This window comes from Oryctolagus cuniculus, chromosome 1, assembly GCF_051225735.1.
Source record: "Oryctolagus cuniculus isolate XC-2025 breed Fujian yellow rabbit chromosome 1, ASM5122573v1, whole genome shotgun sequence".
Lineage (NCBI taxonomy): Eukaryota > Metazoa > Chordata > Mammalia > Lagomorpha > Leporidae > Oryctolagus > Oryctolagus cuniculus.
In genome coordinates this window covers 31,905,961-31,921,209 of record NC_142867.1, presented here as the reverse complement: position 1 = coordinate 31,921,209, position 15,249 = coordinate 31,905,961, and the positions used below count along the sequence as shown (strand labels likewise).

Genomic DNA, 15,249 nt, shown 5'->3' with positions numbered 1-15,249 from the left:
GCGCGCGCGCCCGCGCTCTCTTCCTGCCCCGGCGTCGTGCGCGCGCGCCCCCTCCCCCACCCGCTCGCGCAGGCTCCCGCCGGCTGCGCGTTTTGTCCCGCGTCTCGCCCCGTCCGTCTTCTGACTTGGCCGCTCTTGTCCTTCCTCCCGCTTTTTCTTCTCTCCCTGCACGGTCTGAAGATGCCCTCGGCCACCAGCCACAGCGGAAGCGGCAGCAAGTCGTCCGGACCGCCACCGCCGTCGGGTTCCTCAGGGAGTGAGGCGGCGGCGGGGGCCGGGGCCGCTGCGCCGGCCTCTCAGCACCCCGCAACCGGCACCGGCGCCGTCCAGACCGAGGCCATGAAGCAGATTCTCGGGGTGATCGACAAGAAACTTCGGAACCTGGAGAAGAAAAAGGTGCCAGGACCCGGCGGGAGAGGGAGGGTCTGCTGCGGCCGGGCTCTGCGCGCCCCCCCACCCCCGCCCCCAGCCGCTGGAGCTGCACTTCCTGCCGCTTTCCTGGGTCCCGGGCCCCCACGCCCAGTCTCCGTGGTCAGCGGGAGCTTCGTGCCGGAAAGCGGGCTCCTGGGGGAGGTGCCTGTCACCTGACCCGGACGCGCTGCGGCCCCGGGGTCTGCGTGCGACTCGGGCTTCCTGGCCTTCGGGCTTGGCGAGTGTGCGGGCGGGGGCCTGCCGCCGCCTCGCAACTGTGTGATGCCCTTGGCCCCCATCCGACGAGGCCCGGCTCCTTGGACCAGGGCCAGCGGGGAAGGCCGAGGAAGTGCCGGGGCGGGGGGCTCCGGGCTCAACCGCCTGCCTCGTGGAGTTGGGGCGGCCCGTGTCGCACAGCCCCGGGGTTGTCCGCTCCGTTCCCGTGTGCTCCGGCCTGCTGACCGTCCCCTCTTCCTCCTCGGGGAGAAGCGTGTTCCGCATCTCAGAGCAGAATGGCCCGTGTTTCCGTGCGGCCCGTTCTGAGCGGGCCTCGGCCGTGCGTGCGCTGCCCTCCGCCCCCAGCCACCGGGCTCCCCCACGTTTCCCTCTTTGTTTCAATTGTCTGGGTGTCCCCCGGGCCTCACGCGCAGCCGGATCGTGGGAGGACTTCCCGCAGCGACTCTCCGCTCCCGGGGACTGAGGAGGGGCTGGGGCACCGCCACGGCGGAGGCTGGCCTGGGGGGGTGGGTCCGGCTCGGCCTCCGGGCGTTCGCTGGGTCTCCGGGCACATGGAGAGAGTCTAACATGGCGGCGGCTGCGGGGGGAGGGCAGCGCTGTACTGGAGCTGCATTGTGAGCACAAAGCGAAAGCAGAGGGGGAGGGCCGAGGCCGGCAGCCGCCGGACTGGCCTCTCGCGCCCCCCCCTCCAAAAGTAATCGAGCCACACCCACTGGTTTTGGATTCAGCGTTTGGTCATTCTGGTCCACTCCGGAGGGCTGCCTTCCAGGCGGCCTTTTGTTTTCTGCTCTCTGCGCAGGACAGTGTCCCAACTCTGCTTAGCAGGGGTGTGTGCGTGTGGATGGAGAGGGGCTCGCAAGGGAAGGTTGGAGGTGGAAAGGAAGAAGCAAAATCGTCGTGGAAAAAATGGAGCAGTTACATCGGTGGCTGTTAATGCTCACTCCCTTTTACAGCATAACTTTACTTGTCCGCCCCCGGTACCACCTATTCGTGATAACAACTCGCATTTTTGAGGATATTTAAAATTGCTTAGTTAGCCGTTCACCTTATAGTGTTACTTAAGGTGTTGAGACAGTGTGAATGTATGGCAAAAATTTGAGCTTAAATGCTTATAATGGCTTATTTACTGACTTATTTTACTTTTTGAGGGGGATTTTAAAACAAACTGTCTCTCCTTAAGTAATAAAGGTTGGAAATTTTACTTGGCATTTCAAGGACTTTATTTGAAATTGAGAAATGAAACAATCTTAGGATGTCTAGGTTTGTTTTTTTGGGGGGGGAAGTAAATGTATTTTATTATTAGTGAACGGAATAATAGGCCTATCTGTATAGCTACGTTCAAATGTAGACTAAAACAAGCATGCCCAAGGCTAGTACCTTGAGTGTTGCCCATGGAATTTAATTTTATGCTATCCTATTTGAAAATGAGTTTAACTTTGGTGTCTTAAAGTCTTCTCAGTGTAATACACAGTCCTGTCAATCTGGCTGATGCTTGAATGCCTTAATTTTCAGAATTTCTTGGAAATCTTTTTTTAAGATAGGAATCAGACCATAAATGTTAATGACATATTTTCAGTATAGACATTTATGTTAATGACTGAAGAATAATTCTTAAAAGACAAATATGAAGTAAGGCACTGATAAATCGCCAGCTTAGTTGTGAAGTGACTTACATTCTGGTGTTCAGGTACATCTGAAAAACAGAAATTTTGTTTTTAAGCCCGGTGAGGACTTGAACCATGAAAGGTTTCCCCCATGTGTACAAGGTGTGTATACACTCACATCCCCTCCCTCCAAATTATGGGAGACAGAGTAATGTAATTATTACAGAGGTTGTTGACTGAGTTTATAAATACTGAGATTGCCTTGTAATGATAGAGATTTAACAAATTGCACAAAGTAACAAATATATTTTGCATATTTTTCCTGCCATTTCAGAGTTTTGGGTGCTAGATAGCAAGAAAGTCAAGTTACAGTTAAGTGAGGCGTCTTCATAAGCCAAAGCCTGAGTACTGATTGGTTAAATAGTCGTTATTGTAACTAAAACTGTATTTTACTTTTTTGCAAAATTCAGGCATACTCATTTTCCCCTAATTTAAACACATCCGGTTTTTAGTTTAAATTTCTTTTTCTTAATATCTAGCTGTTTTGGCTCTATGAGAGGATTTACAGTGATTCAATAGGAGTATTTCTAATGTACCTGAAATAGAACTTGCATTACAAATCAGTTTTGAATTCCTTTTTAGGAACCTTAATGGAATAAAGTAAGATAGCATTTACAACTGGACTTATTTTTGTATCAGCCCATTAGTAACATATTTGACTTGTATTTCAGTCATGACCTATTCATATTGGAACCTTCTGTACCAAAATATCCTTTCTTCCCCCTGTGGATTCTAACATCAAGTACCCTGATATAATTTACTCAATGGATATGTAGTATCATGTCAAGGCATAGAGAATTATAATAAATTTATTGTACTTTGTTTAAAAAACAAAATTATTCCTTTCCTAATGTGAGGAAAGCTGAGCATCTGTTTGGAGAGAATGCATGCTTAATGTTGATGAAATATGATCCTATTATGTAATGCAACTCACTGACTTGGTTTTAAAAATTTGGGCTTATAAAGACTGCATGAACAAGTAGCAGAGAATACAGTGGTGATAAAGAGAATCAAGTATAAAACTCCCATTTATAAATCTTAAATGATTAAGTAATACTGAATTGAGTTATTTACTCCCTAGTTTTCTTCATCAGTTCATTGGTTCAGAATGGGGCTCTAGGCTATGTAAGATGATACTTTGAAACCAGGTCTTAATCTTAAAAAGGGAGCTCGTTTGATATATTTGATATAGTAAGATGTAACCAGTTTAATGTAGAATACAGGATATTTTAATATATAAAAATTAAAATTGTTCCACTCTAAATTATAGTAGACTAGTGACTTTGGTAGGTGGAAGGTTAAGTGTCTTTTGGCTGAAAGACAGAAGACCCTGACTGATTGGTAAGCCAATAAGAGATCAAGACTGGTGGGCGAAAGTGTAGTGTGCTTTTAGATTACTCTTTTGTAGCTTTGCAGTTAATAATATTTAAAAAGGAGGCTATCCTGAAAGTGACACTTTGTTCTAGAGCATTGCAGTGTCCTTCTGCTTAGAATTTTTCAGTGGAGCTGTTTCAAAATAAAAGCATTAACTAATTTTCAAGTAAAATCTTTTTGGCACTAACATCTGGAGTGTTTCTTGACAGCAGGACCTCTGATATGTTAGCTTTGCCATTGGCTGCCAGAACTCCTCTGCAGTGCAGTACTTTGTTTTGCATTCACCTTGTCACAGTAAAACAGCAGTAGTGTTTAATTTGTTTCCCGCTGCCTGTGTGTACACAAGTAATCCAGGAAGGTATTTAAAAAGTAAAGTTGAGAGTTTCCTTACTGGGTACCTTTTCCTGGGGTAAGAGTAGAATCCCAAGTATTAGAATGGGTTGTTTTAGCCTGGCCACATTATTTTATTCTAGGATACTTCCCCTATAGTAAATATTTGAATGAGATTACATTTTGTATGATACAATTAGCCGTAATTTTATTTAATTTCTTATTTTTTATTTGAGGCTAGATGAAGACCAATACTGTTGTTTTAAGAAATTAGTAAGTACTTTTATTTGCAAAAGGCTAAACATACAGCAACTTTGTCTCATGGCCTTAATTACTATTCTATTAAAGATAAAAATTTTTTTAAGAGTTTAAAGTCATCTTAGAGTTCAGTCTAAGAAAAGGAAACTGACATGTTTATATAAAGTGCCCCAGGTTGAAATGGGCGGTTTCCAAAGTCTCTTGTACTGTTGTATGGGGTGATTGGGATTTGTAGTGTTCTGTAACATAGGTGTGCCTTTTTGTGCTTATTTAGAACCAACGAAAGCCTTTTGCTTCAGATCTTTAGTTTTCGATAGTCTCTTTTAATAAGCTGAAAACAGAAGAAAAAAATGTTTTACTTCTTTATTGTTAGGTCTTTTTATTTTTTATTTTTTTGACAGGCAGAGTTAGTATGTGAGAGAGAGATAGAGAGAAAGGTCTTCCTTCCGTGGGTTCACACCCCAAATGACCACTAAGGCCGGCGCGCTGCGCCGATCCGAAGCCGGGAACCAGGTGCTTCTTCCTGGTCTTCCATGCGGGTGCAGGGCCCAAGGACTTGGGCCGTCCTCCACTGCCTTCCCGGGCCACATCAGAGAGCTGGACTGGAAGGGGAGCAACCAGGACAGATTCCAGTGCCCCAACTGGGACTAGAACCCGGGGTGCTGGCGGGGCAGGCAGAGAATTAGCCAAGTGAGTCGCGGTGCTGGCCTGTTAGGTCTTTTTATTAACATCATGTTAAATGGCCATGTTTGTATGTAAAGAGTCCTGAGAACATTCAGGTAAAGGCCTAGTGAGTGTATCAGGTGTTATTGGGACATAAACTTTCATTAAATTCTGTGGTTTTCCTTTCTGCTTAGGTAAGCCCCCATGCGTATTTGCTGGTCTGTACTAAATGTTTGCTTGTTGTAAACCAGAACCATTTAGGAGAGAAGTAGGTGTGACCACTTTTTCATCTAAATTCTTGTTTACTATTTAAAAACTTTTAAATTTTTATTTATTTATTTGAAAGGCAGAATTACAAAGAGGTAGAGACAGTGAGGTCTTCATCCGCTGGTTCATCCCAGATGGCTGCAGCTGCCAGAGCTGTGCCGAGCTGAAGCCAGGAGCCAGGAGCTTCTTCCTGGTCTCCTATGTGAGTGCAGTGGCCCAAGAGCTTGGGCCATTTTCTGCTGCTTTCCCGGAACATAGCAGAGAGCTGGATCGAAAGTGGAGCACTCGGAACTCAACCAGCTCCCATGTGGGATTCTGGCACTGCAGGCTGTGGCTTCACCCACTACTGCAGCCTGAATTCTTGTTTACTAATAAGCTCCTGGAGTTTTTCTAGTAATTGCCTCCTTTTTCTGGAGGAAATGATAGTATTCAATAGAGAAGAATGAGAGAGTAGCAGAAGAGAAATTCAGGCAAAAGCACTGCTGCAAATTGCTTGAGTTCAGCTCATTTCTCTGTACTTCTAGGACTTTGGGTAGGAGTACAAAAGCGTTGATGAAAATGAGACCTTCCTGGGCAGGGTTCAGGATTCCTGCTTCCTGAGGGAAGGGAGAGCTGTGCTTTGACCACGTTCTTGACCATGCCTGAACAAATGCAGTCTGTCTCCTTTAACTTCCTCTGTTAACCCTTTCCTTGTATGTTTTTCTGAATTGGTGCTAATGGAAGAAACTCCTGGCTCCAGCCTGGCCCAACCCTGCTATTTGCAGCCATTTGGGGAGTGAACCAGCAGATGGAAGATGTTTCTCTCTCTCTCTCTTCTAACTCTGCCATTCAGATAAAAAATAAATAAATTGTTGGTGAGCTGTTTGTGGGCACAGACTAGTAATCATTCCACTGTGCTTCCTTGCACATGGTATATGCTAAATAAGTATATTTGCTAGGTTGACTAAATTATTATATTAAGCTACATTTGTAGCTTCATCAGCAAACCTTTAAAATGGAAGGAGGGAAATCTGTTAAAAGAGATCAATCCAGGGGGCGAAATGCTTTTGAATAGAGCTAATTACTTGGATTAGTGGTGTTTTTTCTTTCTTTCTTTCTTTTTTTTTTACTGAAATGGAATTTTGCCTCTAGGGTTTTATTTTTGTTTCCTTAGATGAGTAGACTTGATGAGTAGGCAAGAATACCCTTGTTTAGAGTCTGGGTAGTGTGAGCAAGGTTCTTGTATAGTCTGAAGAAGGAGGATATAGGCAATTCTTGGTCTTAGAACCATTGTAAATTATTAGATATTTCATTTCAATCCCCTCAGTACTGTTAAACAGAAATAACAAATTCTGATCTCCATCTTGAATTACTGTTCATCTTACATTGAGCTAACTTATCGGTCAGTTGCATGGATTCATTCTACCTAGTAGCTTGGCTAAAGCAACTAATAATAGAAAAGACACTGTTAAGATTCTCTATGATAATTTGTTTTGCAGTTTACAGTTTCTATACTTTTTAAGAATACAATTCAAAGTAGGTGATAGTGAAATACTTTAACAATATTTTTTCTCTTTCCTGCTAGGATCAGTTGCTTTTTTTTATTGAAATTAGAACCACAGACAAGAAATAAGAATTTTTTCAGGATTGTCTTTCATGTTTTTTTTTTTTTAAAGATTTATTTATTTATTTGAAAGAGTTACACAGGGAGAGCAGAGGCAGAGAGAGAGAGAGAGAGGAGAGGTCTTTCATCCGATGGTTCACTCCCCAGATGGCTGCAATGGCCGGAGCTGCGCCAAGCTGAAGCCAGGAGCCAGGAGCTTCTTCCAGGTCTCCTATGCGGGTGCAGGGGCCCAAGGACTTGGGCCATAGCAGAGAGTTAGATTGGAAGTGGAGCAGCTAGGTCTCAAATCGGCGCCCATATGGGATGCTGGCGCGAAAGGCCAGGGCGTTAACCCACTGCGCCACAGTGCTGGCCCTTTCATGTTTTTAAAATTGGACAAAAGTCTTGCTGAATTAAACCCCTTACCTACTTTAAAAATTATAAGAGCCCTAGAGAACACTGATTTAGCATAAGTCTATTTTTTTGTTGTTCAGAAATCTGGCATCTTTTTTTTTTTTAAGATTTATTTTATTTATTTGAAGGAGTGACAGAGAGGTAGAGACAGAGAGCTTCCTTCTGCTGGTTCACTCCCCAGATGGCTGCAACGGCCAGAGTTGCGCTGATCTGAAGCAGGGGCTTCAAGCCAGGGCTTTAACCCACTGCACCCAAGTGCCGGCCCCAGCATCCTTTTTTTTTTTTTTAAGTTTTAAAAAATTTATTTTTATTTATTTGAAAGGCAGAGTTATAGAAAGAAGTCTTCTATCTACAGGTTCATTCCCCAGATGGCCACAGTAAAGCCAGGAGCCCAGCCAGAGCATCTTCCTGGTCTCATGTGTAGGTGTGGGGACCCAAACAACTTGAGTCATTCTCCATTGCTTTTCCCAGGCCGTTAGCAGGGAGCTAGGTGGGAAGTGGGGCAGCCAGATCTTGAACTGGCTCCCAAATGGGATGCTGGTGTTGCAGGTGGTAGCTTTATCTACTATGCCATAGTGCCAGCCTCCTTTTTTTAATCTTTTCTCTGTGTATTTGTCTGTCTAGGGGTTTTTATAGTACTCTAGAATTAATTTATGTGGCCTGGATATATAAGATGATTTAAGTATAGCAAGGTGTTCTTAACTCTTTTTGTTATTTTAGGTTTCATTTTATGTTCATGTTCTGTCCCAGTTTAGAGATCATAATTGAGAACAGTAATATGGTTTTCCTGGATACCCAAGTTAGTTTTAGAGGTGGTGTCTTCTAATTTTCCTTGTGACTATTTACAGTTATCTGGCTTAAGTATTTATTTTTTTGGAATCATTTATTATGTTTGTTTCTAAATGTATAATTTAAAAATGTTTCCTTTTTTTTTTTTTTTGACAGGCAGAGTTAGTACACGAGAGAGAGACAGAGAGAAAGCTCTTCCTTCCATTAATTAGTTCACCCCCCAAATGGCCGCTAAGGCCGGTGTGCTGCCCTGATCTGAAGCCAAGCACCAGGTGGTGCTTCCTCCTGGTCTTCCATGCGGGTGCAGGGCCCAAGGACTTGGGCCATCCTCCACTGCCTTTCCGGGCCACAGCAGAGAGCTGGACTGGAAGAGGAACAACTGGGACAGAACTGGCGCCCCAACTGGGACTAGAACCCGGAGTGCCGGCGCCGCAGGCGGAGGATTAGCCAAGTGAGCCGCGGCACCGGCCTGAAAATGTTTTCTAAAGACTTATTTACTTGAAAGGCAGAGTCACACAGAGAGAGAGAGGTCTTCCATCTGCTGATTCACTCCTCAAATGGCTGCAATGGCTTGAGTTGGGCCAGTCTGAAGCCAGGAGCTTCATCTGGGTCTCCCACATGGGTGCAGGGGCCCAAGCACTTGGGCCTTCTTCTGCTACTTTCTCAGGCCATAGCAGAGAGCTGGATCAAAAGTGGAGCAGTGGGACTTGAACTGGCACCCATGTGAGATTCTGGCACCATTCTGGCTTTACTCACTACGCCATTGTACCGGCCTCCGAAAAATGTTTTGTTACTCATTTTTGCGATCTATTGGATATAACAGTAATGGAAATGAGCTTAATGAGAACATCGATCTTGGATATCCACCTTCTAGCACCCTAACAGTATTGTATCGACTAAAAGAAGTAAACCTGTTTAATAAGGTAGCTGGTGATGAAGAATTCTTGGGGATTCACCAACATAACAGTATTCAGAAGAAGGGAAGCAGCAGTAGCAGAGGCAGAAACAATGCAGCAACAGCTGGAATCCAGAATGGCATCTAGTAGCTGAGAACGGTGTGCCTCAGAGAAGGATGCTGAGGCATAAATGAATTTTCTAGAATTCATGACCTTCAGCCTGTTATTTAACTGCTGTCTTTCAGTTTATGATTAGGTGACCTACACTTGATAATAGTACCTCCATGTAATGTTAGCTACCTGGTAGTTTAAATTTAAGTATCACACAGTGAATTCTGTTCACTCTTAAAAGCACAAAGAAACAGAGTTCCTACTGTGCTCTTTGCAATCCAGCTCACTGTTGATGCCCTTGGGAAGGCAGTGGAAGATGGCCCAAGTGCTTGGGCCTTTGCTGCCCTTGTGGGCAAATAAGGTGGAGTACCTGGCTCCTTGTTTCAGCCTAGGCCTGTCCTTGGCTTTTGTAGCCATTTGGAGAGTGAACCAGCAGATGGAGGATAACTCTGTCTTACTCTTCAGTGTTGCTGTTTCTCAAATAAATAACTAAAAAAAGGCGGGGGGGGGGGGACTGGTTAGTGCTTGTGGTAATTCTTAGTGCTACGTGACTGAAGTCTTGACATATAGTGGGTATAGTCACAGCTCTGTCCCATGGTTCCCCTTCATTGACTTGGTGGTATCTGAGACATTCCATGGATTTTATGTGGTGCTGTAGATGACTTTCAATATACATGGGATGTTTGGTAGTTGAAAAAAGGAATCTTACTTTGAATATCAAGATAATATATTTTAACATAGAATCTAAGAGGGCAGATTTGTATTACTAACTTTCTGCAATATCTTTTTATGCTAGGAAAATGGCTCTGTTATGCAGAACAAAATGCTTAATCTTTTGATGAGATAGATATAGCGGTAGTTGACCAATTCTCTTTACCACTACTATGTTAGGCAGCCATGTTCTAGTTTAGGGAAGAACAAAGCTGTATTTGTGTGGAGCCCTTTATTTCTGTCTTTGTCCCTTTGTTTTTGTAAATGCTAACATTGGATCTATCAGTATGACAAGTCCTTCTGTATTGACTTAGTTCATACCAACTCCAAGTGGACAGATTTTCTAGTTGGACTTAAGGTAAGCTGTTTGAATAGGGAGTGACAATAGGAATGAAGCCACTTTTATTTGTTTGTTTATTTATTTTTATTAGGCAGAGTTGTGAGAGAGAAAGAGAGAGAAAGGTCTTCCTTCTGTTGGTTCACCCTCCAAATGACCGCTATGGCTGGTGTGCTGCCCCAATCCGAAACCAGGAGCCAGGTGCTTTTGCTGGTCTCCCACGCGGGTGCAGGCGCCCAAGCACTTGGGCCATCCTTCACTGCTCTCCCGGGCCACAGCAGAGAGCTGGACTGGAAGAGGAGCAACTGGGACTAGAACCTGATGCCCATATAGGATGCCGGTGCTGCAGGTGGAGGATTAACCAAGTGAGCCACGTCGCCAGCCCCATGAAGCCACTTTTAATATGTTGTGATTTGTTTCCGAGTAGTTTACTCTGCAGTAATTAGGGGAATGGTAGTATTTGGACCTGTGTAATATCATATCCTTTTCCTTATCAATGAAGTTACTCAGGAGTTAGCTAGGACTGAAAGCTATAGCAAGATATTTTAATTTTGCTCTAAGAGGTTTTCTGTGGGGCTAGGGCTGTGGCTTAGTAGGTCAAGCCTCTGCCTTTGGTGCCGGCATCCGGCATCCCACATGGGCACAGGTTCCTGTCCCGGCTGCTCTTCTTTCAATCCATCTCTCTGCTTTTTTGGCCTGGGAAAGCAGTAGAATATGGCCTAAGTGCTTGGGCCCCTAAACCCATGTGGGAGACCGAAAGAAGGAACTGCCTCCTGGATCAGGATCATCCCAGTTCTGGTCGTTGGCAGTCATTTAGGGAGTGAACCAGCGGATGTAAGACCTCTCTCTGTCTCTCCGTCTCTGTAACTCTGCCTCTCAAATAAATAAATCTGTAAAAATGAGGCTTTCTGTTTCTAGTGCAGATTTCCATTGAGTTTAATCATAAAGAATGCTAACTGATTAGAAACCAAACCAATCCATCATTCAGCAAATTTACTGAGTTGAAAGCCAAACTTTTTTTTTTTTTTTAAAGACTGACTGACTTATTTGAAAGACAAGAGCCCAAGCAGTTGAGAAATCTGCTGCTGCTTTCCCAGGTGCATTAGCAGGGAGCTGGATCAGAATTGGAGCAGCCAGGACTTGAACTGATGCCTGTATGGGATGCTGGCGTAGCATGCTGCTGTTTTAACATGCTACGCCACAACGCTGGCCCCTCAAAGCTGAACTTTTATGCAGCCTATTCCTAAATTGAGGTAGCCATGTGATGGATGGTTTCTAAGGTCACAAATCAAATCACAAATTCAGGATATCTTATTTCTAGGTTTTTTTTGTTGTTGTGTGTGTTTTTTTTTTTTTTTTTTTTTTTTTTTTTTTTTTACAGGCAGAGTGGACAGTGAGAGAGAGAGAAAGGTCTTCTTTTTCCGTTGGTTCACCCTCCAGTGGCCGCTGTGGCCGGCGTACCGTGCTGATCCGAAGGCAGGAGCCAGGTGCTTCTCCTGGTCTCCCATGGGGTGCAGGGCCCAAGTACTTGGGCCATCCACCACTGTACTCCCAGGCCACAGTAGAGGGCTGGACTGGAAGAGGAGCAACCGGGACAGAATCCAGCGCCCCAACTGGGACTATAACCCGGTGTGCTGGTGCCGCAGGTGGAGGATTAGCCTGTTGAGCCGCGGTGCCGGCCTCTAGGTTCTTTTGGACTTGGCATCACAAGGAAATTGCTATATATATTACTTATGAATATTTCTCAAGTTTAAGGATGCATCATAGTCACCCTGAGGACTTGATAAAACAATTGCTAGCTCCCACCTCTAAAGTTTCTGACTGAGTAGGTCTGGGGTGATTGCATTTTGACAGTTTCCCAGTGATGCTGACATTGCTAGCTTGGGGACCACACTGAAAATCACGGATTTAGCTCAATATTGGGTCTCTGCTATGTAGAGATCTGATTATATGTGATAGTGAACAGAGATTCCTTCTGGCTTAGACTCGTGGTGATAAAAAAGTTCTGTACACCTTAGCAGCCTTGAGGTCCATTATTATAGTGGTAAAGATAAAACTAGGGCTCTTTAATAGAAAACAGTCTTTTATTGTCATTCTGCAGTTTTCTTGGTAAGTTTGTTATCCTCAAGGGAATGCCATTTCTAAGGCACTGTGACCAGACTCAGGATCCTGCTTTCCTGACGTCTGCAAGGTTAGGATATTTATAATAGTAGTGCTGAGTGTTCACCGTGGGAGGACAAACGCGGTGTGACTCTTGGGTGGACATTTGGCCTATCAGTGAAGGTGCTTGCGTCCTGTATGGGAGTGTCTGTATTTGAGTCCCAGTCCTGCTCCTGATTCCAATTTCCTGCTAGTGCACAGGTGATGGCTCCATGTTTAGGGACTGACCCAGCAAGTGAGAGTACATAAACACGCTCACTCACTCGCTCTCTCTAGTTCTCTTTCTGCCTTTATAATAAATAAAAGCAAATAAATTGTTAAAATCGTAACTCTTAAGTTACTGTGAAATGGTAAAATAGAAATAATGTTAATAATGTAAAGTCAAAGTTAAATAAGTATATGAACTTTAATAAAATGCAGATAATTATTTTGGCTTTGTATCTTTTTAGCACTTTTTTTCAAAGATTTATTTATTTATTTGAAAGGCAGAGTTACAGAGGCAAAGAGAGACCAGAGACAGAGGTCTTCCATCCGTTGGTTAACGCTCCAGATGGCTGCAATGGCTAGAGCTAGGAGCTTCTTTCGGGTCCCCCATGCCAGTGCAGGGGCCCAAGGACTTGGGACATCTTCTTCTGCTTTCTTAGGTCATAGCAGAGAGCTGGATGGGGAGTGGAGTAGCTGGGACTCGAACTGGTGCCCATGTGGGATGCCGACACTGTAGGTGGCGGTCTTTCCTGCTATGCCAGCCTGTTCCAGCACATGTCTTCTTGACAGAACATTCTACAAATACGTGTACTGTGAAGCTGAGTTTCACATAGTAGCTGCTTTCCTTTGATTTTCATTTCCCTTTTCTTTAACCTTGTTCCAGTTTAGTTGTGTAGTAGGTTAATCTAAAACTTAAGGGCTTAAAACCATCATTTGAATCTGCCCCTCAGGTATTGAGATGTCATACAGCAGAGTTGATGTCTGTTCCATCATGCCTGGACCCTCAGCTGGGAAAGTTAAACTTTGTTCATTCACATGTCTGATGCCTGGGCAAGAATGACTTGAACACCAGAACTGCTGCCCAGAGCTCTTCCGTGGACTTCTTAAGAGTGGCTTGGCTTCTGCATAGCATGGCTCTTCAGGAATTGGAGAATTTTGTGTGATGGCTCAGGGTTCTGAATACAAGGTGTAGTAACTTGCATTCAAGGCAGAGATACATTGCTTTTATTGGCCATGGACTTTATAAAGCATCTCTTAGACTGTACTCTATTGGGTAAACCTGACAGTGGCAGGGGAAATTAGTTTTTTTTTATAATTAAAAAATATTTTTTGAATTTATTTGAAAGGCGGACACATCGAGATCTTCCCATCTGCTGGTTCATTTCCTAAATTCTCTCAACAGCTGGGGCTGGGCTAGACTGAAGCCGCTGCCTGAAAGTCAGTGTGGGTCTCCCACATGGAGCTGTCCCCTGCTGCCTTCCAGGGTGTGTAAAAAAAACAAAGCTGGAATTTTAAGTGGAGCTGGGACTTCCAGGCACTTCAGCATGGGGTGTGGGTATTCCAAGTAGTTTCTTGACCACTGTGCCAAGTGCCTGCCCCTGAACTGGTTTTTAATGGAGTGCCAGGGTCACAATGTAGAACAGCATATGAGGCTGCAAATGTTGTAGCTGTCCTGGGAAATGTAATCTGTTCTAAAACCTTCCAACTGGATGTATAGTCAATTTGTGATGTGTAGAGAGTTGGAGTTTTCTACTATAGGATAGCTAGTCCTATAAGTCCTTCTGATAGTACCCTTTTCTTAACATACTTTTTCTAGCATGGAATTCTAGTTTTCTTAATTTATTATTTTACTTTCATTTAAAAGATTTATTTGAAAGTTGTGTGCGTGTATATATATATATATATAGAGAGAGAGAGAGAGAGAGAGATCTTCCATCTTTAGTTCACTCCCCAGATGGTCACAATGGTCTTGGGCCATTTTCTGCTTTTCCCAGGCCATTAGCAGAGAACTGGATTGGATATGGAACAGCCAGGACTTGAACTGGCGCCCATATGTGGTGCCAGTATTGGAAGCAGTGCCTTTACCCAGTATGCCACAGTATTGACCCCAGAATTCTAGTTTTTTATGCATATGTTATAAGTATACAAAACAACAAAAGGAACCTTTCCAGCTGTAATTTTAAAACTCTGGTACATTCTTAGCCTTTTTTGTTTTTCTTTTTATGTTTATACAAACATGTTTTAGGAATTTGATTTGACATTTATTTTGATTGGGTATATAAACTATGCCTCCATGAGGAATGTTCAGTACATTTAGTGTATATTAATGTCTAGATTAGCAATAATTGTCTTGAAAAAAGTTCAACATGAACAAGAAACACAGGTAATAGATGCCAGTGGTGGGGCTGGTGCTGTGGCACAGTGAGTTAAATCCCTGGCCTTTAGTGCCGGCATCCCATCTGGGTGCCAGTCCCAACTGCTCCTCTTCCGATCCAGCTTTCTGCCATGGCCTGGGAAAGCAGAAGAAGATGGCCCAAGTTCTTGGGCCCCTGCACCCTTGTGGGAGAACTGGAAGAAGCTCCTGACTTCAGATCAGCACAGCTTCAGCTGTTGTGGCCTTTTGGGGAGTGAACAATGGATGGAAGACTCTCTGTAGCTCTGCCTTTCAAATAAATAAAAATAAATCTTAAAAAGAAAAATGCCAATTGTAAGCTAATGGCAGGTCTTTTGGTTTTGTTTTGCTTAGTGCCTCGTTCTAAATTGTAACTCTGTACTAGTGCTAAATTTTGAGTCTTCCTTCTATTTGGAGATTTTCTGTTAACTATATATCTAAATAGAGGTATTTTGACTATAAATACTACATTGTTATATTTATATACTATAAATGAGGTCCACTAAAGACAGTATGCCATGGGTTTATTCAGGAAAAATACATTCTTTATACCACTTTTTCACATTCTTTATACCACCTATTCACATTCTTTAAAGGAGAAAGGGACAGATACTTGACATTTTATATATGTCTGATAAAACCACTTGGGTATAAGCAGGATTCTAACC

General features: G+C 43.8%; 1 protein-coding gene across 1 annotated transcript in view; it reads left to right on the top strand.

Moving 5' to 3' along the window:
- The window catches only part of CAPRIN1 (cell cycle associated protein 1), a 43,693-nt gene that overhangs the window by 705 nt on the left and 27,739 nt on the right, over positions 1–15,249 (top strand). Inside the window, exon 2 of the mRNA XM_051825901.2 lies at positions 181–396. Coding sequence (XP_051681861.2) covers positions 181–396 — 216 coding nt within the window. The remainder of the gene's footprint in view (positions 1–180; positions 397–15,249) is intronic.